The 23,407-nt window shown below is 39.3% G+C and overlaps 1 protein-coding gene across 2 annotated transcripts in view; it reads left to right on the top strand.

Annotated features, from left to right (window-relative positions):
* The window catches only part of scube1 (signal peptide, CUB domain, EGF-like 1), a 118,590-nt gene that overhangs the window by 2,449 nt on the left and 92,734 nt on the right, over positions 1-23,407 (top strand). For both annotated transcript variants that reach the window (XM_028043809.1, XM_028043808.1), the window contains exons 2-3: positions 4,140-4,262; positions 16,596-16,721. In XM_028043809.1, coding sequence (XP_027899610.1) covers positions 4,140-4,262; positions 16,596-16,721 — 249 coding nt within the window. The remainder of the gene's footprint in view (positions 1-4,139; positions 4,263-16,595; positions 16,722-23,407) is intronic.

Here is a 23,407-nt window from a genome sequence, read left to right as displayed (position 1 = left end):
CATCAACAGTCGCCTGGGTTGGCCTGCCCCTTGTCTCTTCTTAGTGGAGTTCAGGTTGTTTACAGCGGAGGCAACATGTGGTAAACTGTGTAGAGTCAAACTGGTGTGTTACATACATCACGGCCAAATGTTAGAGATTGGCTAAAATTAAAGCTTCTACAGAGCTAGCGCCTCCAGGAAGCCATCGTTGCTCAAAAACCGAGAGTCCAGACCCTCTGGTGAAGCAAGCAGGATAGATCCAGTTAGTTTTTCAGCGGATATGGCTAAAGTGTGACTTAAACAGCTTTTAAGGTAAGTGTTATGTACATGTTTAGGGTTAGTCACAAACTGGTTGCAGAAACCGGGTTACAGAAAGTGAACCGGAGTCAAGCCAGTGTCAATAATAATTGATATACAAATGTGCGTGTGTGTGTATATGTGTGTGTAAATGTTGGTTTTGGAAGTGCTAGGAAGCAGTGGGTTGGAACTGCTGCTGTCATAAGTCCCAGGAGAAGCAGGCAGCAGGGGCCCAATATCGACCCTGCAGCAGGAGCAGCACATTGTTCTGGGTGGAGAGTCATTATGGAGACAATCTGCCACCACAGCAGGCTGAGGTGGGGTGGAGGGGGCATGGATGTCCACAACCCCTAAACACACAGGAGACTTGTTGCTGCTTGGTTCTTCCATTTCACACTTTCCTTTTCTCACTCACTTATTATTTTTCTATTATTATTACATACTTGTAAGGGTCAGACGTTTGGGGGAAAGGTTTGCAGACTGACTCACTGGATAGCACGAAGCAAAACGTCTATATGTGATTTGCGTTTGTAATGAAGCGTCCTTCCATCGCTAGATTTAAGACCAGATGAGACCAGCTCCTCTATCAATAACCTGATCAATGGAGGAGCCCTAAAGCCGCCTGTTTGCCGTGTCCTCAGCTGCCAGATCTTGGCTTGTGAGCTTTCCTCATGCAGAATAGTCTGGGCTCTAGTGAACACTCATGAGAAGGAAGAATAAGAATTAGTCAAAGTTGCAAATCAGTTCACATTGAGGCTGGAAGACCCAGCTGATTTGGTGTTAAAAGATAATTTTTTTAAAGTGCTGTAATCTAATTTTTTTTCAAGAAGCCGTCAAATGCTCAGCAGGCTCTTCTGCTGCTTTTATTTCATAACCTGAGGAAAATGGAATTTCTATTTTGCCACTGATGTTTGAGTTTTTCTAGTTAGTGTTGAATCTGACGATCACTTTGTTTGAAGGCTGTTCTAAATGATTATTTTAATAAGAGAGTAATCTATCATTCATTCTAACAGTTAATCAGTTCTGCAGTACCTACTTAATCTAGTGAAAGAGAAAGTGCTAGTAAAATCAATTCAGTTTGTTTATTTAATAAGAAAAAATGATGGCAAAAAATTCTGGCTGAAATGATTCATTTGATTAATCTTGATTAATCAATTATTGAAATAGTTCTCAACTAATTTGATTGATTGATCATTAACTGTACTATACAGATTTTTTTTTTAAAAAGGCCATTTGATGAAAAAACAACATATGCAGGCCAAAACTACAAAACAATATATACATTTTGCATTTCTGATAAAAACACATTTGTCTGTAAAAATGTTTTACACAAAACTCCTCAAGTGTTACAGTTTTAGCTTCACTGGGTTCAAATTCAGAGGAATGCAAAATTATTGCATTTTAGACAAAAAGTTGTTGGTTTATTTGTATCTTTTTATGTGTTTCTAATATTGCATATAAAAAAAGCTTAAGTGATTAAATAAAATATCTGCAGAATATGCCAAATGTATTATCTGAATAAATGATTACAAAACTAATCGTTAGCTGCAGCTCTACTTACAATTCAATACTATTCAAATCACTTTTCATCCCACGTTTGAACTGTAAAAAAGTTTTTTTTTTGCAAAAACAGATAAGAAATAAAACATTTCACAATAACATTTTAAAACAATTAAAAGGCTCAAACTTATATGGAGCTTTTTATATCACACTTCATTTTCAGTTCCAAGTTTGAAGCATAAATAAGGTTTTTCATAAAATAGATATTTATAACCTATTTTTCTTTTCACATCATTTCTCTTTTTTATCATCAGTAGCCTCCGTGTAATGTTAGCCAGATTCTGCACTAAGATCTCAGATAAAAGTTGGAGTCTTATGGCAAAGGAAAAAAAAAGATGGTGGAAAACCCCCCCAAAAAAACAAACGTTACCTGTTGTCAGTCATGAACAGGTTGGATGCCTGTAGTGGATGTTTCCTGCTGAAGTGTTTTGAGGACATTTTATTGTGAAACTCCAATTCCGTTTTGCAGCACATCCCTGAGCTGCGTTGTCTTTTCTATTTAATTTAAAACAGTTTTCAAATTTAAAGTGATCTCACAGGTCAGACACTTTGTGTCTCTTTCTTTGCGGCGCTCCGTTCTTTCTAACACTATTAGCACTTAGTGTTCATCACCAGCTCATTGGTGGAAGTGAGAGCGTTGCGTAACACAAATAATCATCTAACCGGAACGCAGTTTGTTAAATAGTAACATCATTTATTAAAATCTCGTTCTTGAATCATTCAGTGAATTGTTACAGTTTGTTTTTAAAGAGAATCTGAAAGTTTTGAAATAATAATCAGTCGAGAAGTGCTTAATGTATTTTGCATGTGGAATTTAACCATATCCTTATTTATGACTGACTTACTGCTTAAATGTAGATATGTTTTGGCCTAGACAGTTTAGTTCTGACCATGTCATGTTAATAAAAATCATGAATCTTCCTGGTCTCTGTTGGGTCTTTGAGAGATCTTCTGTTGTTAATGCACTTTGCCATTTATGAAAAATCACAAAACACAAGAGTTCTCTGACATGACAAAAAATTCAGTGGGGAGATCATTATGATGTTGGCAGCAGATCTGACTCCAACTGTACCAAAAAACATAAACATGTACAGGTCAGCAGAGAATTTGAAAGAAGATTGCCACACTGATCTTTTGCCAAGGTGGAAACTCGTGGCGCCCTCACCGGGCTGGCAGCGCTCCACGCAGCTTCAGGCAGAGCGTAGGCTTTTCATGACCTTCATGTCAAGATACTTAGAGCCATGATCAGACGACGTGTGCTGGGAATCACTGAGGAATGGTTCAGAGCTGTGTGGACACGCAATGAGAATAATGGCTGACTGGACGCCTTCAGTTAAACTCCTAAAAACAGTTTGGAAGTATTTAAAAAAAAAAAAACATCTTCAAAATTATCAATGACTTTCACAAAGCAAATATTGCTGAATAAAATCATTTTCATTTTGACTTGCCTCCAAATTCATTTATTAAGCTTCATCAATATTGTATGAAATTCCAAAAGGTTCAGGTTCCATGATGAATAAACTGGAATGTAAAACAGTTTCAGTGTTTTTTTAAAGAATAGAAGGAAACTCACCATCTCTAATTCAAGGCATCAATGGAGTTAGAGGGTCAAAATGTATATATATTTTTTCTTTTCATTACTTGAGAATTTAGCGGCAGAGGAACCTAAAGACTGTTGGAGTCCTGAGATGCAAACAAACTAATATACAGACCCATTCAATAAATTAGAATATGAAAAAAAAAACTATTTAATTTGGGAACTTTATCAATTACTGGGCCACATTACATAGATTAATAACATCCAGATGGAGGCGTAAAATCCTTTATTTCTGTTAATTATGGGGATTTTTCCAGTTACAGCTCATACAAACATTTAAATGATACTAAGTAACAATAATGTTAACTATGAATAACTAAATAATGCTGAATAATATTACATTAGATAAATCAATAAAAAAAACTATTTTGAAAAACAGAAATGTGGGCTTAATGAAAACAATGGTATACAAACCTGAACTTTTTTTCCCCACTTTAATCCATAATTAAGGTGAGCCACATCTGCAGTACCAGCTGGGTGCTGTCCTGTAAGCCGTCAGGTAAAAACTTCTGCAAGTTTCGGCAAGAAATATTTTACCAGTTGCCCCTCCGGCCACACCGCTGCCCTATGGAGCTTCTCATTTTGGCGCAGATGCCGATCCGGCCTGTCGGAGCGGCGTGGCATTAGTCATAATGAAACGCTGTGAGCTCATTGAATTCTAAGTGACTTGGCTCTAATGAGGTATTAATGTTTGCTGCTTCTGCAGATGCAGACGAGTGTGCAGAAGGTTCAGACGACTGCCACATTGACGCCCTCTGCCAGAACACGCCCAACTCTTACAACTGCATCTGCAAACCGGGCTACACTGGAGACGGGAAGCAGTGTGAGGGTAAGTTCATGTCACCTAACGCTTCCTGGGGCTCACTGACGAACAGGCCAATGTCATTTCTGCTCAAACGTTTTTGTAACACGCTGGTTCTTTTAAATTTAGAGGTAACTTCAGCCTAAAAACTACATTAGCATTGTCCGGGTCAAACAGATTGTTACTAGAACTGCTGGCTGGGAAGTTGAGTCAAAAGCTTCTTTCATCAGACCAGTGAAGGATGGAGCCTCTGTTCCCCTTTGACCATCTGTGTCGCCATTGCATTAGGGCTTGACGATACGGCTGAAAAACGTATCACGATATAAACATTTTATATCAGACTGTCTCGATAATTAATTGATAATTATTGATTCGGTTTTTTTATTTTAAATAGTGGAAATACTGCCAAACTAGTGGCATGCCTTTCCTGTTTTAGCCACAACTTTCTCTTTTTTATTTCTAAGCAGTTATGAGGCGAAACATGGAACTGCCCACATGTTAGTCAACAGCTTGTTGCTAGGTAACCAAAGAGTGAGTGGGTTAGCTGATGCTGCCCACCTTCCTTAGCGGGGTGTGAGAGGTTGAGCAGCACAAGTCTTTCCTCTGCCTACATCTCCCAGAATGCTGTGCGGTTCTGGATCAGAGTTCAGTGAATATTCTACATACTGAAAATCGCATAACATAACATGTACTGTTTGGTGATATTGCTTGCAATATGTATTGTTATTGATTAACTATCCAGCTGTAATGAGCTTTTAAACTGGTTATTCAGTCACAGAGCCTAGTTGACCAATAACTATGAACAGTAGAAGAAGAACTACAATAGGGCAGAGAGGCTGATGCATGTCACAGCTCTGGTTTAGAATATTCACCTGCATTTTACTTCCTGTAAGTTTCAATTAATGAGGGTTGTTTCTCTGAGCTGCAGTTTTCTATTGTGTGCGTGCGGGCGTGCGTGTGTGTGTGTGTGTGTGTGTGTTGGTGTGTGTGTGTGTGTGTGTGTATCTTGGGGTATGTCCCTACCTGCTTCGTACATGCAGAAGCTACATTATTTGTCCATTCTTCCTTGGAAAATGTCTGAAGCTCAGTCAGACTGGACAGAGAGTGTCTGTGAATGACAAGTATTGCCTCACACTTTCAAGTGGATTTAGGCACTCATACTCATACAAGGCCTCATACATTAGCTCACTGTTAGCTGGTAGTCTATGTCATCCAGCTTTTAGATACATGTCTGCTTCATGAACATGATGAAAACAGATGACTTGCCTTCTCAGCATCTTATCAAGTACTGCAGTTTCCTGGTAAGAAGTCATTTAATTCAGGTGTGTTGGAACAGGGATACATCTGGAGTTTGGGTCGTCCTGTGTAAAGCCTGTCTCTAATGGGTTTCTCGACAGCATTCTTTAATAAAGGTGGAGTTCCTTCCGCTAAGCACTGAACGTCTGTAGCTTCTCCAGAACTACCATGAGGTTATTCATGTTAAAAGTCTCTTTGTTCTTTAAGTGCTCCTCAGCCATGTCTTAGTAGGTTTGCCACAGTCTTCCAGTTTTCAGGTGATGGATTGAACAGATCTCCACGAAATGTTCAAAGCAGGAGAGATTGTTTTAATCTTCTCCACATTTGCTCTGACCTGTCTGCAGTGTTCCTTGGTCTTTGTGTTAAACAATTTCTAATACAAATACTATGTGTTTATATACTATGTATTTGTATAAGAAATACAAGACAGTTAGACAAAAATGTTCAGCTGCTGAGGTTTTCTTTCACCTTGCAAAACCTTAGTGCACCTGTTCACCCCCTCACCTATGGGGGCGCTGCAATAGTCCCTGAAGGAAACAACATGAAAACCTCTGAAGAAGACACTGAACGCAACTTCCTTCTTTATGAAATGTAAACTAAAACAAAGTGCTGTCATATTATATCAGTTGTAGGATTTCTCTTTTGTCTTTGGTAAAAGACTATGAACCATTTCTCCTGCTGGCACAAGACTTGAGCATTTGCTTTAGTTGTATTTACCCAGAATGCCCCACTCTGTAGTCCGCTTCCTACTTTTGGAGCGGTCTCCAGTCCCCTTGACATTCACATATTCATTCAAACTGCACCAGAGTTCGCTTAAACTGAACCCAAATGGAGGTCTGTAAGCGGACCAGAGTTTGATTCACGCCTTCTCAGATAAACTGGACTGAAGTTCGATTAAAGTGAACTAGATGGTGTGAATGCACCTTTACCCAATTTCATCTTTCAGACAAATAGTGTACAGACAGAGATATTACAAAGGCTTAGGTATGAATGTATTGTTCAAAAGGACAAAAAAGTTCAAATCATATTAATTTGGGACAACACAAGAGTCCTGTGAATCATTTCTCCATATCTGATGAAAACATGAGACTAACTGGCCATAGAGGCTTTATTGACATCAATAATGGATTTTTGAGTTTGAATTCACTTAAATTGAAGTGAATCCAGAGGCTGACAGCAACACTGAAACAACAGAAATTTCCTAAACTGGTTGTGTCCTGAATGTGGCAAAACTCTTCCACCAAGCAGTGGAGCTTCTTTCAAAGGAAACATTCAGGTTTGGTTAAAATCTCCCTAAACCTTCAAGGAAAATGTATCTGGGTATTTTCTAACTAAATTTGAACTTCTGGGCCACCGTCCCAAAAGGTAGGAAAACAACACAGCACTTCACCAAATGAACTCCATACCCAGAGTAATACTGACTGCTCAAAAACTGGAGAGAGATTTTTTATTTTTTAACATAATCAGACATCTGAATAATCAAATGAATGACTTCATCTGAGAAAAATGAATGTTTTGGAAACAATGATCTGTGAGGTCAGCAGAATGGGTCCTCACAGTCTTCATAGATTTGCAGAATGTTTGTGTGATCGAGGAGTCAGATATTACAATGTCAAGACTGAGTGCATCTGATTTATGTTAAGTTAAATGTTCAGTTAAAAAGAAAATGTTTCCCTTGAATTAACACTTAGTGAGGACTGCAGTATGTTCCCATGTATTTGTTTTATAAGTGAAATCTTAAACTGAACTGAACCTAGTAACACAAATGAAGGAATGTGTGTTTGGTCAATTAGTTTCTTGTTTTGACTGTTTTCTTGGCAATAAATCTTAGAGTCTTGGAAAGTCTGTTTGTTTTGGTGAAAATGGTGCCAAGTAGCAAAATGCACTAGTGGTTTGAACAGCGCAGTGGAGCATGAAAAACTTTCCAAATCCTCTCTGCTAATGCCAAGCATGCTTTGGTGGAGGCAGTGTGATGATGTGGGGTGGAATGTTCCTCAGTAGAAATACAAGGCTTTTCATCAATCCCATATGAAAGGCCTCATAGCTTTATCTCAAATAAAGCTACACAGAAATGGCTTGAAGACAACAAAGGTTGATGTCCTGGAGTGACCCAAAAACAAAATTTTGCAATTGCGATGTTTCCATTAAGTAAGAAACGTGATTAAAATTACATGTGAATTAGTTACTTCAAGCAATAAGTTATTTAAAACACATGCTGCGCCATCATCCTCCAGCTATTTCCTGTTGCCGTTTTCTTTGTGGTTTTCGCCAGTAGTAAAATGTTGATCATGTGACCTGTGTGATGTGAAAAAAGGGTTTCCATTGCAGTTTTGTGACGTAAACCGATTTTTATACTCCCAATAAAACCCACCTTATCCTAACCCCAAAATGTTTTATTAAAAAATGAGTGTTTTTTTTCTAAATTTGCATGTTTCTATTAAGTGAATTTATTTTCACAATGTCAATTTATGCAATTTATACGGTCAGTGGAAATGCAGCCACTGCTCACGTCGGACCTCCATATGTGTGTTTGCATTTATGTGTCTGAGGGGAAGAGCATGAATTTGAGTGTTTAATTAAATCCCGGGTCCACATCCACTGCCTGGATCATCAGTGTGTGTGGGGGCCAGGCTTCACCACATACCTGATCCCGTTGGTCTCTTTACGACACACTGAGATCAATCAGAACCCACCACTCCCCCATCCCCGTAATGAAGCAACAGCTCCTGACAGAGACTCCAAATTGAGACAGATGGTAGACGAGAGGACACCCCCTCATCCCCGTTGATTAGATATGAAGGCTGTAATTGGCTGACTGTGTTTTCCATCAACAGGCATTATTGGCCATTTCACTAGCCGGTGCCATTATCGGCTCTGCTATTCCTGGAAGCACCTGAAAGCAGTCGAGCCGCTGCACTCCCACTCTGCATCCCTCAGGTCGTCTCTGGTTCTGTGTTATCAGCGTCGGCCCATATCAGCAAACAGCCACTCAGGGCTCTAGGAAAATATGCGCAAGAAACTGGATCAAACCTAGAACGCCTCTCCCATCTTTATTTTTCACTTCACAGAAATGAGATCTCTCTTTTTATGTGAAATATTAGCAGAACTGCAAAAACATGAGAGTCTGATTGTGTGATAATGTATTGTACAGTGGTGCATGTGATGTGCACAATGATCTGATTTCTACTGCTTGTGTTCACAATCAGAAATGTAACGACTGTCAAACATTTTTAGTCCTTTCACTCATTTATAAAACAAAACACCCCATAAAATTTTTACATCGTCATATTAAATGTCACACATTGTATGTTATCGAGACGTTAGACCCATTCAAATGTTATTAAAATGATCATTTATTTCAGTAGCTCATTTCAGTAGGTGAAACAATACAGCAGGTAAAAGAAATGTTGAACGCATCATTTTTCATTGTAAACATATGTCTAAATGTGCTATTGACACCAAATTTTCACCAGCTGTTGACAGCAACCCAAGTAATTCATACATAGAAAGAAATGTTCAGAAATGAATTTGAAATGACAGGGGAAAAGCGTTGAACACCTTGGGTTGAAATGCCTGTATTTCAGTTAATTATGATTTTACACTTGCAGCTAATGACAAAATTTAAGATTATATTATATCAGACCAATAAAAACATTTTTGATACAGAAAATATGTGCTTAATAAAAATTTAGCATAATTCCTTCTAAAAGATACTTTTAATCTTTGGAACGCATATCATAATATATTGAATATTCCTATATATCGCACTCTGACAGAAATAAGCACATAATTCTTAAATGAAAGGAAAGTTCAAGAACAGCATCTCCACAGCATGATGCTGCCACCCTTGTGTTTTGCTGTGAGATGATGATGCGTGATGTAAGCTGTATTTTTTTGACAGGTGAAAAAGGTCAGTTTTGATTTCAGTTGCTTTACTTAGAGTGTGTCAGTTTAGTTTGGGCAGATCAAGGATCTGGCAGATTACTTTTTATGATTTGTAATTTAAGTGGCAAGAACAAAACGTTGCAGTGCATCCAGAATGCATTCACACTCTTTCACTTTTTCCACATTTTGTTATGCTACAGTCTTATTCTAAATAAGCTCGTAAACTAAAATCATTTCTTTCCTCATATTTCTACACACAAATGCCCCATTATGACATTGTGGAAAAGAGTGTTTTGCAAATGTATCAAAAGGAGAAACTAAAAAAAAGGTCATATTTAGATAAGTATTCAAAGGCTTTGCTTAATGCTTTGTTGACGCAATTTTGGCAGCAATTGCAGACTCAAATCTGAAAAATTTGGAAGGATGGCTGTTATTTCTCCTCCACAGCTAGTATTTCAATTCAATTTTGAACTATTAGGCACCAAATGTAGTTTAGATTTCATTAAAAAACAGTGAAATACACATTTATTTTATATTGACTGGAAACAAGGAATCTGATGCCAACTTTAAGGCTGGCTATGCTACAAATTCAGATACATCATTTTTTATACAAAGAGGATAATTTTCTATGGTTCCAGACTGATATGGACCTGACCTGAACAGAAAGTCTGTTTTAGGGTTGATCACACTTTAATTTAGGGCAGCTCAACTGACTGCACCTGGGTGGATGTGTGTGAGTATGCTTGTGTCTACAAGGTTTCTCCATAGGAGTGTTCAATAGTGGGTGTGGGTACCCATACATCCAATAGACCTACCTGAGGACGACACCATGAAGATTGGAGCCGCAAACACCAAATGGGACTCAAGCACAGACTCCTGAGAGCGCCCCCGCAAGGACAACCTCAGACCATCCCCCAGGTGGCCCCCTCTCTCCAGCAGCCGCAATACAGGAGCCCCAGACTCCCCCGGCAACCCTCTACACTGGAGGAGATAATTAATTTTATTTATAAAACCCTTTATATCTCAAATTGAAATCTCAAAGGGCTCATTCACACGATGATGATGACAAGCTACTTGATTGTAGCTACACGCTGACAGAAGTGAGAAGTGAGGCTGCAACTTTGTGCCATTGACCCTTCTGACCAACACCAGCAGACAAGGTCAGTGAAGTGTCTTGACCAAGGACATAAACAACGAGGGCGGGCGGACTGGGAATCAAACCAGCGATCCACTGATTGCAAGGCAAATTTCCTACCGCACAGATGCGGCCATGGAGGCACTTACCCAATCACCTAGCCCCAGACATCGAGAGGCACCAGCCACCAGAGGGGAGTGTGACGGGGGGAAGTAGACTGTGATGTGGGATGATAACTGAGTAGATGGTCAGCTCTCAGTCAGGTTGGTCTCTAGATGCTGTAGGTATTAAACGCCAAGTCACAGGGCTGTTTTAAAAGAAAGAAGAATGAACCGGGACCTAGTAGTTACCATCACATCTTCACTAGATGAGCTGCAATATCTGCACACTCCATCTTGAGCGAATAATATCTAAGTACAGTACTCTGTGTGCCCGTCACTGTTTTACAGTCTGCAATACATTTTATTATGTTTTTTGACAATTAGAACTCTGGTCTTCATCTTCAGGAAGATATTCTGTCAGTTTTACGCTTTAATCTGTTTCTGTTATGATCAGCTTGGCAGCTTGAGAGTGGAACTCTGGTTAGAAATGAGGATTCATGCTCAACGGCTGACGTTGTTCTTTCATGATAACAAAAGAAACTTCATATCTGGTGATGTGGAGAAAGTGTCCCGTTGTCAAAGCACAGCATCACCTATAATTTGACTGTTGAACAACATTTTCAGTGAAAACGTGTCGTTTCTATGCACAAATATTTAAATATGGCAACTAATATCTGCAACTATTCTATCAACTTTTAGCTTTCAAATAAAGACGAATCTTTTTCTAATAATTGAAACTATTACTGCAATTTTTCGACACCAAACAACAGTAAGTGTTGTAAGGTGGCAACAGCAGGTAGAGTCTTGGAGTGTGGGACGATGGACCTGCAAAAAGTCAAACATTTGAATTTCGCTCAGACCGCAACCCAACTACCTCCATTATTATTATTATTATTATTATTATTATTATTATTATTATTATTATTATTATTATTATTATTATTATCATTATTATTATAGTCACAGTCCTGATTACAATCGCTCTCATTGAGTGCCAGCTGGAAACATCCTCGAAGGAAGCGGGTCGAAGTGGAAAACCATTTGGACCAACCTGTCGATATAATCTGCATCAGAGGAAGGCCTGAGGTGTGAATCCACTCTGTGGTGGGAAACCTTTTCTCTTGGCCTTCTTGGTCCTCGCTCACCAACAGCTCTGTGCCTTTCCTCCCTTGGTCTGCCAGTGGGCTGGAAGGTGGTCACTCTGGGATAGCTAGGAATCTTTCTTGTGGGTGGGGGTCTGTCTTGGCTGCTGCCTGTGTGCTTTACTGAGACCTACCTCTATGCCGGCCACATCCCTGCTCTGAGGGGGCGCCTGGTGTCTGTATGTCTGAGGTGAAGCCGGGAGCCGTGTCTAATTGGGTTTTGCTGCTCTTGCAGGCGTAGCGTTGCAAGCTTTTTATCCTTCTCACAATTTTACCAACATCGAAACCTCCAGGTGACAAGTTCATACAAAGCTACCCTCAAGGGAGTTCAAAGCAGCACTTTGAACTCCCTCATTGCTGAAGATGTGCTATATAAGTAAAATTACCTCTACCTCTCCATGCACACTTCTCAAACACACACCCATGCAAAGAATCCAAATAGTTGACGATCATTCAAGCGCACGTTCCTACTTTGTTAATGTGTCTACTTTGAGGACAAATGGTCAAGGACACTTTTAGGATCTTGAAAATATATTTTTGTAGAGTAAAACTGCCTGGGTCCATGTGGGACACCAACTTCTCCACACGGTGTGCCCCAATTCTGAGAGAAACCAAGTGCAATCTTCTCATAGAAAAAAGGATAAATGCTGCCTTTGCTGGTCGGTTTGGGCTTTCATTTGTTTGCATGATTTACTGTCTTTTTGTGGTCATGGCGAATTTTTATTTGTTGATGTGAGATATTTAATCTAGGCAGTTCTGCGCCATCTAAAGCACTGTGTAAGCATGTAACACTGACTCATGCCTAAATGAAGGTTATGTGTCTCCTGAACAGTGAAATCAGATCTATCGTCTGCTCTAATGGAAGGAAAACAGGAATAAAACATCAATTGCAGATCATGACACATGTGGTTGTCAGGGACGGCCCTCCATAGATGCTGCAGCCTCATCTTCCAAAGCTCTTGCTGATAATGTTCAACCTTTTGTCAAGTGGAGTCAGTGTAGCTGGAGAAACAGCAGAATATGTTTTGACAGACCCAAATGAAGATGTGGGAAGACTTCGTAGCCACCAGGAATGTTTGTGTAAACATCGTCTGTGGTGATTATTCCACTGGTGGATGTTAGCTACGGTTCTACATGTTTTGTTGATTAAAATTCACATTCTATGACATTATTCAGACATTAAGTCAAAGATGCATTACAAAATTATATTGTGTCGGGCTACAAAATAAACAGATGAAAAAAAATAGAACAGGTAATAGGGAATTGTTAAAAAATATATAAATATAGCCACATTAGGGCTAAAAGGTTTTGGCAGCACTGCTGCCTTGGAGCAGGAAGGTCCTCGGTTTGAATTCCAGCCGGGAATCTTTTCTGTTTGCATGTTTCTGCCAGAGCGTCAGTGGGTCCTCTCCAGGTACTCCAGCTTCCTCTCACAGTCCAAAAACATGACTATTAGGTTGAATGGTCTCTGTAATTTGTCCTTAGGTCACCTCTCCTTCCATGGAAACTTGGAAAACTCATGGTTTTTGACAAAAGGTTTTTGCGCTAGTGTTAGGTGCTCATCGTCATAAATTTATCTTATGAAACTGTAATGGAAACACGTTTTTGTTAGCATCATTTGAGTCACATGATCACCAGCTGGATAGTACTACCGGCGAAAACGATGAAGAAGACGACAGGAAGTGATAGGAGGACGATGGATTGGCTTTGCTGTCTCCACCGGAGCTCTCACAGCATCGCACTGTTCACAAAATGTTTGCATCATTCGAATGTGTTTAATTCCGTAACTTGCAGACTACATTGAACTGTTGGAGTACGTCCAGTGTTCAGACTACACTGTCTGCATTATGAGGATGTCTGATTCAATTAAAAGCTGCTGGAAAATGTTAGTTTGTGTCAGCTTTCCCTAAATTATCGTCAGGTGTTACAAACCCATGGTAATCTGACATATTTTTACTGAAGCCCTGGTGTCAGGTGCTGTGAAAACATATTTGCCTCATTGAAGTTTTTGAAAATGGCAAATTGTGAGCATGTTCAAGGGGTGTTAATAGTTTTGCGAAGGCCAGCAAGCTTTATTCTGTCTGGAGTCAGTGGAGATACAGTGGCAGACTCTGCTGTGAACTCCAACAGACACAGGTGACACCCACCTGACCCGCTTACCAGAGAAAAAAAATCATCTCAGATTGATGATGAGGGACACAGTATAGGTGAGCTGGGGGAGGCAGAACTCAGACTTAGTAGGCCATTGTCTGCCTGGCGTCTGGCCGTCATCAGCCAGCCACTCTTCTTACTGGCTGCTTACTGGCACACTTACATAACTCAGCACAGACACCCAGAAATGGATCCAACCCGACTCAGATTGTGTCTGAACACATCTCTGCCTAACTTTTGTCTACCTGACTTCTCTTTACTCACACCCACTGGGGGTCAGTAAAAATCCACCAGGTGCAACTTGTTTGTTTAGCTCTTAAGTACGCTTCAAACTATTTTTCTTCTAAAAATGAGAAAGCTCTATCCATGGAATAACCAGACATAGAAAAACATAATAAAAACAACTTCAACATGTATTATGATGTTTTCTCGGGGCGTGGGGTGGGGGTGGGGGGGTGTAAGGTTTTCTGAAAATGTTGAAATATTAAATATAATCAGTGGCATGCACAGACATTTGGGGGACAGGTGGGAAGTTCCCCCCAAAACCCCCCCCAAAAAAGCGCATGTTGTGCAGCCAATGGAACTACCAACAGATTTCTGAGTGGCCCTCCTACATAATATCCTAAATCTCACTTCTAATTTGCATGCAGTCACACATGAAAATAGACACCTTTGTCTCTGATGAAACAGATGAGAACAACTGGATGAATTTGACACAGAATATCAGAAATGCACATTATGACTGCTGACGGCAAAGAAGGACATGTATGTATTAGTAAATGCCTTTGTTGGTTGCATTGTAGGCACCGGCATATGCAGCGTTTTGGGGAAATAGTGCAGACTTTACAGAAGAGTTATGGATTCAACACGTTCAGCTGCACAGTGCCCCAAAAAACAAAAACAAACCATCATAGTTCTAGTATTTCCTGTCGTCTTTAATGGAAACATGGAAACATAATGGAAACATAGCTGGTGATCTACCATTTAATCCAACTGGTAACCAGTTCAAGAGGTCACTCATACATCTTCTACTGCTATCTTTGACAGCTTTTTTTTAGTTTTCATTGCTCCATTGAGCAAATAGCTTTATTTTAGCAATTTTAGACTTCCCTACATATAAGAAGCACATGTGCAGTTCTTTTCACTGCCTTAGTTTAATTCTTGTAGATTCTTACATTTGGGTATTATATATTGGTTACTGTTAACTTACATGTGTTTGTCTGATTGCATTTGAACGCTCTGAGGTCCATTTGCGTGATTATTATGGTTGTATTATTTTAACATTTCCAGGCATGAATGGGTTTTATCTTCCATATGACCAGTTTTCAAGGCTCGGCTGTCATTTTCCAGACACGTTGTGTCTGTGAAGTCACTGACAGTAAACTTCACTTCCCCAGATCCTTCTTACACTTTAAAGCCATGAAGGCCAAAGTTGCACTCTGGTTCTGGTCCTCTTATGTCCATCTGAGAGTTGGAGCCAGAGAATTGTGAGTGACTGATGTACAATTAGTTGCCTGCAATCTTTTTAGAATTGACTGAAACCTATTAGGCAGTGGAGCAGCTAGCAGGTGTCTGTTTTAACTCCATTCCTCTTCTGGCAATTAGAATAAAAAAAGAAATGCTCAGACTTGTTCTCCTTTAATGTGCATAATGTAAAAATAATTTCTCTATAGTTGTTGGGTTGTACTATCTTTTACAACCTCCAAAACCATTAAAGTTTGAGATGCACTGGTCAATGTTTTGTAATTTTTGATTTCGTTTTTCTTTTTATAGAGTAAAAATATAGTGATAGTTTTTAATAGACATCACATGTTGACATAATGTTTATAATTTATTTCACATTATATCTAAAATTTATATTTAAAATATTGAAGTTTGTGACGTTTCAAACACAGATACTAATATATTTTGTCTGAATTTTGTTTAACCAACAAGTAATGCATAATTGGGAAGCAAAAAGGAAAAGATGAATGTTCAACAAAAAAACCCTGAAATGTGTCACTTCCATCCGCATTCAGCTCCATTAAATTAAAAAAAGAAACAAAAATGACAGAAACAAACACTGCACATCTCCTGAACACATCGTTCCCACAGTGGAAGATGGTGATGGCAGCATTGAGCTGTGGGATCTTTTTATTCTTCAGAAGGGACAGGACAGCTGGTCGTTGCCGATGGAAACGTGGACAGAGCTAAATACAGGAAAATCCTTGGGGACAAAAAGCTGTGAAAAAAATCACAGCTGTAAATGTACAGCCACACCTACAACGGAATGGTTAGAATGGCCTAGTCAAAGTTCAGATCACACTTTTTAGATTTTTGTTCAGACATTTAAAAACCGTATATTATTTTTCATCCACTTCACAGTTATGCACCACTTTGTGTTAATACATTAAAGTTTGTGGGAAATGTACACAATTAAAAGAAAACAAATCTTAACAACCTCTCGACCCCACGAGGGACAAAGGTGTAAGAAAATGGATGGATGGCAAATCTAAACATTACAGCGGATTTAAATTCCAAAGATGCATGAAACTCAATCGAAATAAAAGCTTAGACAAACAAAAACAATAACTGAACACTTTCTGAACATGAAGTCACAACATAAGTTCATAAACATAGTTTGGGTAACATGAACTGCTTTCTCTTTCAGACGTGGATGAATGTACAAATGACTACAATGGGGGCTGTGTCCATGAATGCATCAACATACCTGGGAACTACAGGTGCACCTGCTACGATGGATTCATGCTGGCCCACGATGGACACAACTGTTTAGGTATGAATGGCTTTTGTTGGAACTTCTGGCCTTTTGCTTGGCTTAATGGCTTAACGCTGCCAGGATGAACTTCTTCATGAAAATGTTGTTTCGCTTCCCATGCTGACATACCAGCAACTATTCCACCTCACTGCGATGTCAGACGTTAATGTATACTAAGCTCCTCTGAGCTCTCACTATACACTGAAAAAAATGAACTTAGGGGGTTATTACATTAACAAAAGAATATCATGTACTTTTAACTAAATAATTTCATGTTTCAAACGAAAACGTGATAAAATCATGTTGGATAAACAAGAAATTCAACAGCTTAACGTTTATGAAATTTAATCATGTTGAGATAACATGATTCATTATAGTCAGTCTGATATTGTGCTGAAGACGACGACGCGGACATCGCTGGTTCGACTCCCGGTCCCGGCGACCTTTGCTGCATGTCCTCCCCCCCTCTCCTCGCCCTCCTTCCTGTCTGCCTACTGTCGCAAAAAAATACGAGCCACTAGCACTGCAAAAACTCTTTGGAGAAAAAAATTGAAAAAAAAAAAAGATGGTTTCAACTAATGCAATTTTCTAAATTTGCATTAATCTTAATCAAGTAAAGTAAATTATTTGGTCCTAAACCTTGCAAATTAGTCTTTTAAATTACATTGGGTCCAACTATAGTAAATGAGTTGAATCAACCTTAATAAATTAAGTTGAGCCAACTCATTTTATTTAAATTAGAATAACCATAATATATTATTAAGTTGAGCCAACATGTTTGATTTAGAATCACCCATAGAATAACCATAATAACATAAGTTGAGCCAACACAATTGCCTTACATCGGAATAACCTTAATAAATTAAGTTGACGTAACACATTTGCTTTAAATAGGAGTAACAGAATCACATGGTGCTGAAATAAAGCAAAATAATCAGGTGGAAATCCTTTCCATAATTTTTTTATGTTCATCCAAAGAGTTATTTTTTTCAGTGTAGCATATCAGTCAACTTTAGGTCTAGGCTTTGACTAGGACATTGCACTATCTCGATTCTCTTCTTTTTCAGACATTTTGTGGCGAGTTTGTTGTTCCGTCTGATTATATTGTTCTGCCTCACTGGAGGGTTTTCTTTACAGCGATTGTGTCCATACTTTTTGCCATGAGGGCCAAAATTGTCAGGTTGCCAGCATTGAAGGGTCTTTTATTAAATTAAAAACTCAAAAGATTAAGACAATGTTTTAATGTTGTAAAGTAGCTTAATTTTTTGTAGAAAAAAATCTGTAAATTATTGTTGATCCAACATTTCAACATTTGAACAGCTGTCACTTAATACAGCTGCTGTATTAAATGACAAGCAAAATATTTTCCAAAGCTTTTTTGGAAAGCTTTTATTGTCCCCAGTTTTTCTCTTTCTTTTTTCCTCCTTCTTTTCTTGTTTGCATTTATGCAACAAAGGTTGGGCAGCACTCACACGTTTTAGCAAAGTGTCATCAAAGTGTGGCTACTATTGATTGTAGCAATCTGCGCCACCCACTGGATGTAGGGAGAAACAACGACATCTATCTATCTATCTATCTATCTATCTATCTATCTATCTATCTATCTATCTATCTATCTATCTATCTATCTATCTATCTATCTATCTATCTTGTCTGTCTCGAACTGAGCTTCTGTTTTATGTTTTTTTTACTTTTTCTTAAAGTCTGTCTGCCGGGTCCCCTGGTTTCCAGCAAACATCTGGAGCCTTCACAGAACAGCTAGGTTAAGATTTAATTGCGATTCATTTGCTGATTAATTGCCTTCTGGTGACAGTTGATCAAACATCTATCGATCAATCTATTGATCGATAGATGTTGTCTTTGGTTGGGTGAACAAGATGATGTTTAGTGTACTACAGATCAGAAAGCTGACATTGTTTCTCCCTACATCCAGTGGGTGGCACAGGTTGCTACAACCGATAGTAGCCTCACAGGTTCACCCTCTAGAAGGAAACACACGCATCCAGTACAACACTTTCATTCTATTGGCTGAGAGGTTGCCAGGCGACTGTGCCAAGCGTCGGTTCTGAAAGCAAGCAGAGAATGTTTCATAAGCAAGCAGAGAGTCCGAACTAAAGGGCCCAACATACTCAGGCGCACTTCAGTCCGCATGGACTCGAAGCGGACATCGGCCGGACATGTCTGTGTGACGATAATTTTTTATGACAGCGTACGCGTACTCGTTGTTGCACATTAAACAGTGTTCACATAAAACTGGTTTTCATTTGTGAGCGCAAGAAGTTTTGAGTAAGATTACAAGTTTTGAGAAGAAAGGTAAGAAGTGCTGCCTCCAAAGTAAAAATGTAAGCAAAAGTATAAAAGGTTTTGAGAACAAAACTTTTTTTGTATGAAATCCTGCTTTCAGACTGAAAATGTGTGCTCTTGGATTGTGGCAAATAAATTCCTCCATATAGCTTTGGTTGGTTGCTGGTTTGGAAGGTGCAGAAGAAGAGAACGTTGGAGGGCAGACAGGTTGGTTTTTTTGGAGTGTTGATGAAGAGCAGCCTTTAACCTGCTGGGTGTGGGAGGATGTTATGGAGTAGAAGCTGTAACTTGTATAAACCAGGAAGCATAAAGCAACTGACTGAAGGCTAGCTATCTGAGCAGCTAGCATTAGCTTGTTTTCCTGGTGTTTTTCTATATGTTTCCTGAAAATTTTGGGATTTGTTCAGGACAGTTTAGGAGTATGTATTTTGTATGTATGGTCATGATACGTAGAAAAACCTGTAATTTAAAAAATACGTGATGTAATTTCTTCTGTATATACTTTATACAGTGTAGTTAGCACATTAAAGCCCACACAAGACAACCATTCTAAACAAAAGCAGTATACCTAAGCAGTGTATTGCTGAAAGTTGGCTTCTTTATTTCATTCTGTTAGCCATCTGACTGTTGTCTTTCACTGTATATGTGGTGTTTAAGTTCAGGATTGTGGATTAAGCAGAAGGTATTCGGGTTGCTAATTCCAACAGTCACTGGTATTTACTGCCTGGCGAGAGGAAACCAGCTGTGTCTGTCCCTAACCTCAAGACTGGCTTTACTAGATGTTGACTGGATGCAGCCTTAATGAGCTGCTGCTGATTAAATCAGAGTTCAAACGAGGCAGTAAAGTGTGAAATCACAGGCAGAATATCTGTGATCACAGAGGCAGTAGTGCTCAGACCTCCCGTCCTGTTTTTAATTCCTGAGGTTTCTCGTTTCACAAACTGACATTACAAATTCAGCCAAACTTTTTTTATTAAAACTTGTAGTAAAGTTTTCAGTTTTAAGCTGTGCCTCAAACACAAAAATATTATCCTTGTTTCTACTTGTCCTGTACTGGCAGCTCAGGCAAACAGGAAGTTGGGTCTGGTTGCCCTACTGTATCAAGGCAGATTTACCCTACAACCGTTGTATCATGACATTGAATGGGACGTATTCTCATAGTAATTACAAATTGTAATGTTCATATCCTGCCTAATGAGAGACAAAGTATTTCCTTACAAACTATTTTAAAAGTTATAGAAGTTTTTTTTCATGTTTTTGTGACCAGTTCATTTCTTACTTCCAAATAAAAGCTTCAGTCATAAATCCAAACATTCAGTTGAAATAATTTTTTCCATAAAACCCAACATTAAATAAGACAAAATTGTTCAGTTTTTATTTTTATTTTTGAAATTACAGTGTGATTTTTTTTTTTAGATTTTTTTTTCATGTCTATTACATTTGCAAGAACCGGAGGCATCGGGTACAGGTGTTTTACTGCAGGTATGGTTGTTGCATTTAAAAAAAATGTATCTGGCACCACAGGAAATGAACATTATGTAGAAATATCAACTCAAAACATCATCCAGGAAAATATAGCTTGAACACAAATGGATGAAACAATTACAATACAGCATAATCATTTTTAATCACTCTCAACTGTATTATTCACCAGGAGATATACTTTTAAACACCACGACATGCAGTCATGTTCTTCCATTTCCTTTCACATACTTGTTAATTCTTGCTTCCGCTGACAAAAACGTGCTTCGTTATTATAATATGAGTCGTCATAACAGTGTTTTCCAGCTTTGCCAAGTTCAAAGGTGATGGAAAGTAAAATTATACGCCTTCCTTTACCAGAGCCAGACTTGTCAGATTGCTTCCTCACAAATTAATCTTATCCGAAAAATGAAGTCAGTCCCTGACGAGGTCAGCGTTGGGTTCAGGTTTATGAGTCATGAAACCCAGCAGAACTGACGCAGATCAGCCGCCGCTTTCCGCTTTTGTCACTTTAGGTCCTCAAGTGCTACAGTTTAATTTGAAAACTATTTTCCCAGCTTGCTTGTCAGAGTTCAGACTCCTTTCATTTCACATTTTGCTCACATCCTCCGGGCCTGCTTGCAAAAACACTATAAAGGCGCTGCGGCTTTTAATGGACCCGGAGCTATGATATTGAGAAACCTCACGGCCTTGTAGTTTAAATGACAAACCCGACGTTGGAAAAACTGCGGACATCGGTTTTGTGTGAGCATGCAGGAAGTTGCTCCATCATCTCAGCAGATGCACAGTGTCAGTAACTGAGAACATTAACTGATTTAAGGTCGGCTATTTGTCCTCTAATTAAAAATCCGTCCTGTTTGGTTTCTTCGCTTCCTTTTGATTTCGACTCTGTTTATTTGGGTTCGCCGTGGACACAGCTGGACCCAATGTGCCGCCGGTTGCGTGACTTATTTGAATGTCTGCTGCACTTGTGCAAGTTTATTTTCCTTTCCTCCAAAGTGTCTTTTCCATTTCAAACCTTGAATCTCAGATTTGGATCCAAGGGGGGCAGTTGTGGAGAACTGTGTGCAGATTTTGGCACGGTGCAGACAGGAGGTGTGGGACTACAGACACCATGAAAGAAAATAAGGACATTTATGAAATCAAAGCCATCTGCCTTATTACCAATGAAGTATTTTTGAACAATTTCTTTTTCCACAGTTAGGATTAATAAGGTATTTTGAGCCGAGTGTTTTTCACAATGTATTTTTTTAATCTAGGCTGATATTTTGTTCCAACAGAAGTAAACCTGCCAGTGTTCTGACAATGTGTCACCTAAATCATGGACATCGGCATCACGGATTAACAAACATTGCATTTTAGGTAACAGTGCAACGTTACACATATTCCTACCAAACATATCCAGTACAGTCCTCTGTTTGTCCTACTCATGTACCAATCAAATAGTTTTATACCTGAACACATGGAGGATGTTTATGAAGTACGACAATCTGTATTGCACCTTCAAAAGGAGCACTGTTATGCATTTTTTAGGCACATTTTACCGCACAATCATGTTACCTTTAGTTGTTATGAAAATGCTGTATGTATCAAACATGACTTAAAAGAAATTTGACTTTGCATTTTAAGACATAATTGGCCTCTATTTCTTTAAAAATTCCTGCTCTTTCAGAAACTCCGCCTTCAAGAAGTCATCACATCATGGCTCCTCTATTAACCCTTTAATGTTTTTACCAGCATTGCAGTGAGAAGTAGCTTCTTTAATGAGCTCAGCAGATGTGCGGTTCTACCAGGTGTTTGCTAATTACTGCTGGCTAGTCTGAAGGAGCTGAGTGGGGAGGGGCTGCTCTGTGAGCCTGGATACTGGAGCTCCAAGAAGGAGATGAGAGAGCTGACCTGTTGTCTGAACTGAGTGAACGGAGGAGAAAACCTTTAATAGTGTCACTCTCTCAGAGTGACACTACAGCTTTCCTCTGTGGGGAGAGGAGAACCTTCCAGAAGGACGACCATCTCTGCAGCGATCCACCAATCAGGCCTGGAGACGGACAAAAGGCACCTGAAGGACCTCAGACCAGCAGACACAAGATGAGACGAAGACTGAGCTCAGGTGTGAATGACAGGCGTTGTGTTTGGAAGAAACCAGGAAAAATTCTCTACAACGGAGCATGGTGGTGGCAGCATCATACCATGGGGATGTTTTGCAGCAGCAGGAACTGACTGACTAGTCAGGACAGAGAGAAAGACGAATGCAGTGATGAACAGAGTAGATGAAAACCTGCTGCAGAGCATCCTGACCTCAGACTGAGGTCAAGGTTCATTACTTCAGCAGGACAACGACCCAGAGGAGAGGCTTCACAACCTCTCTGTGAACGTCCTGGAGGAACAAACTAGAGACCAGACTGGAATCTGATTGGACATCTCCAGAGAGATCTGAAAATGTCTGACAGACGTCTCCATCCAGCCTGCTGGAGCTGGAGAAGAGCCGGAGGGAAGAACTTGAGAACGACTGGAGGCGGTAAAAGCTGCCAAAGGTGGATCAACGAAGCATTAAGCAAAGGCTGTGACTACTTCTGTAAATGTGATTTTCTTTGTTTTCTATTTTTAGTGAGTTTGTGAAACTCTCAAAGGCTTTTTGTTTTTTTGTGTTTTTTTTTTTTTTTTTTACCATTTTACCCTAGTGGAGTACTTGTGTCTATAATATGGAAAGAGATTAATTTGGATCAAGACAAGAGCAAGAAAATGTGGAAAAAGTGAAACATTGTGAATGCTTCCCGGATGCACTGTATGTGAAGCACATCCTCACTGTGTTTAGATGGAGCTTCACCTCATTTGAGCCCAACGGGAAAAGAGGGGGGTGGTGGCTGAAAAAAAAAAAAAAACACCTCTGGTTATGTTTGTGTAGCAACTGGAATGGCATT

This window comes from Xiphophorus couchianus, chromosome 17 (genome assembly GCF_001444195.1).
Source record: "Xiphophorus couchianus chromosome 17, X_couchianus-1.0, whole genome shotgun sequence".
Classification (NCBI taxonomy): domain Eukaryota; kingdom Metazoa; phylum Chordata; class Actinopteri; order Cyprinodontiformes; family Poeciliidae; genus Xiphophorus; species Xiphophorus couchianus.
This window is presented reverse-complemented; position numbering and strand designations above follow the sequence as displayed.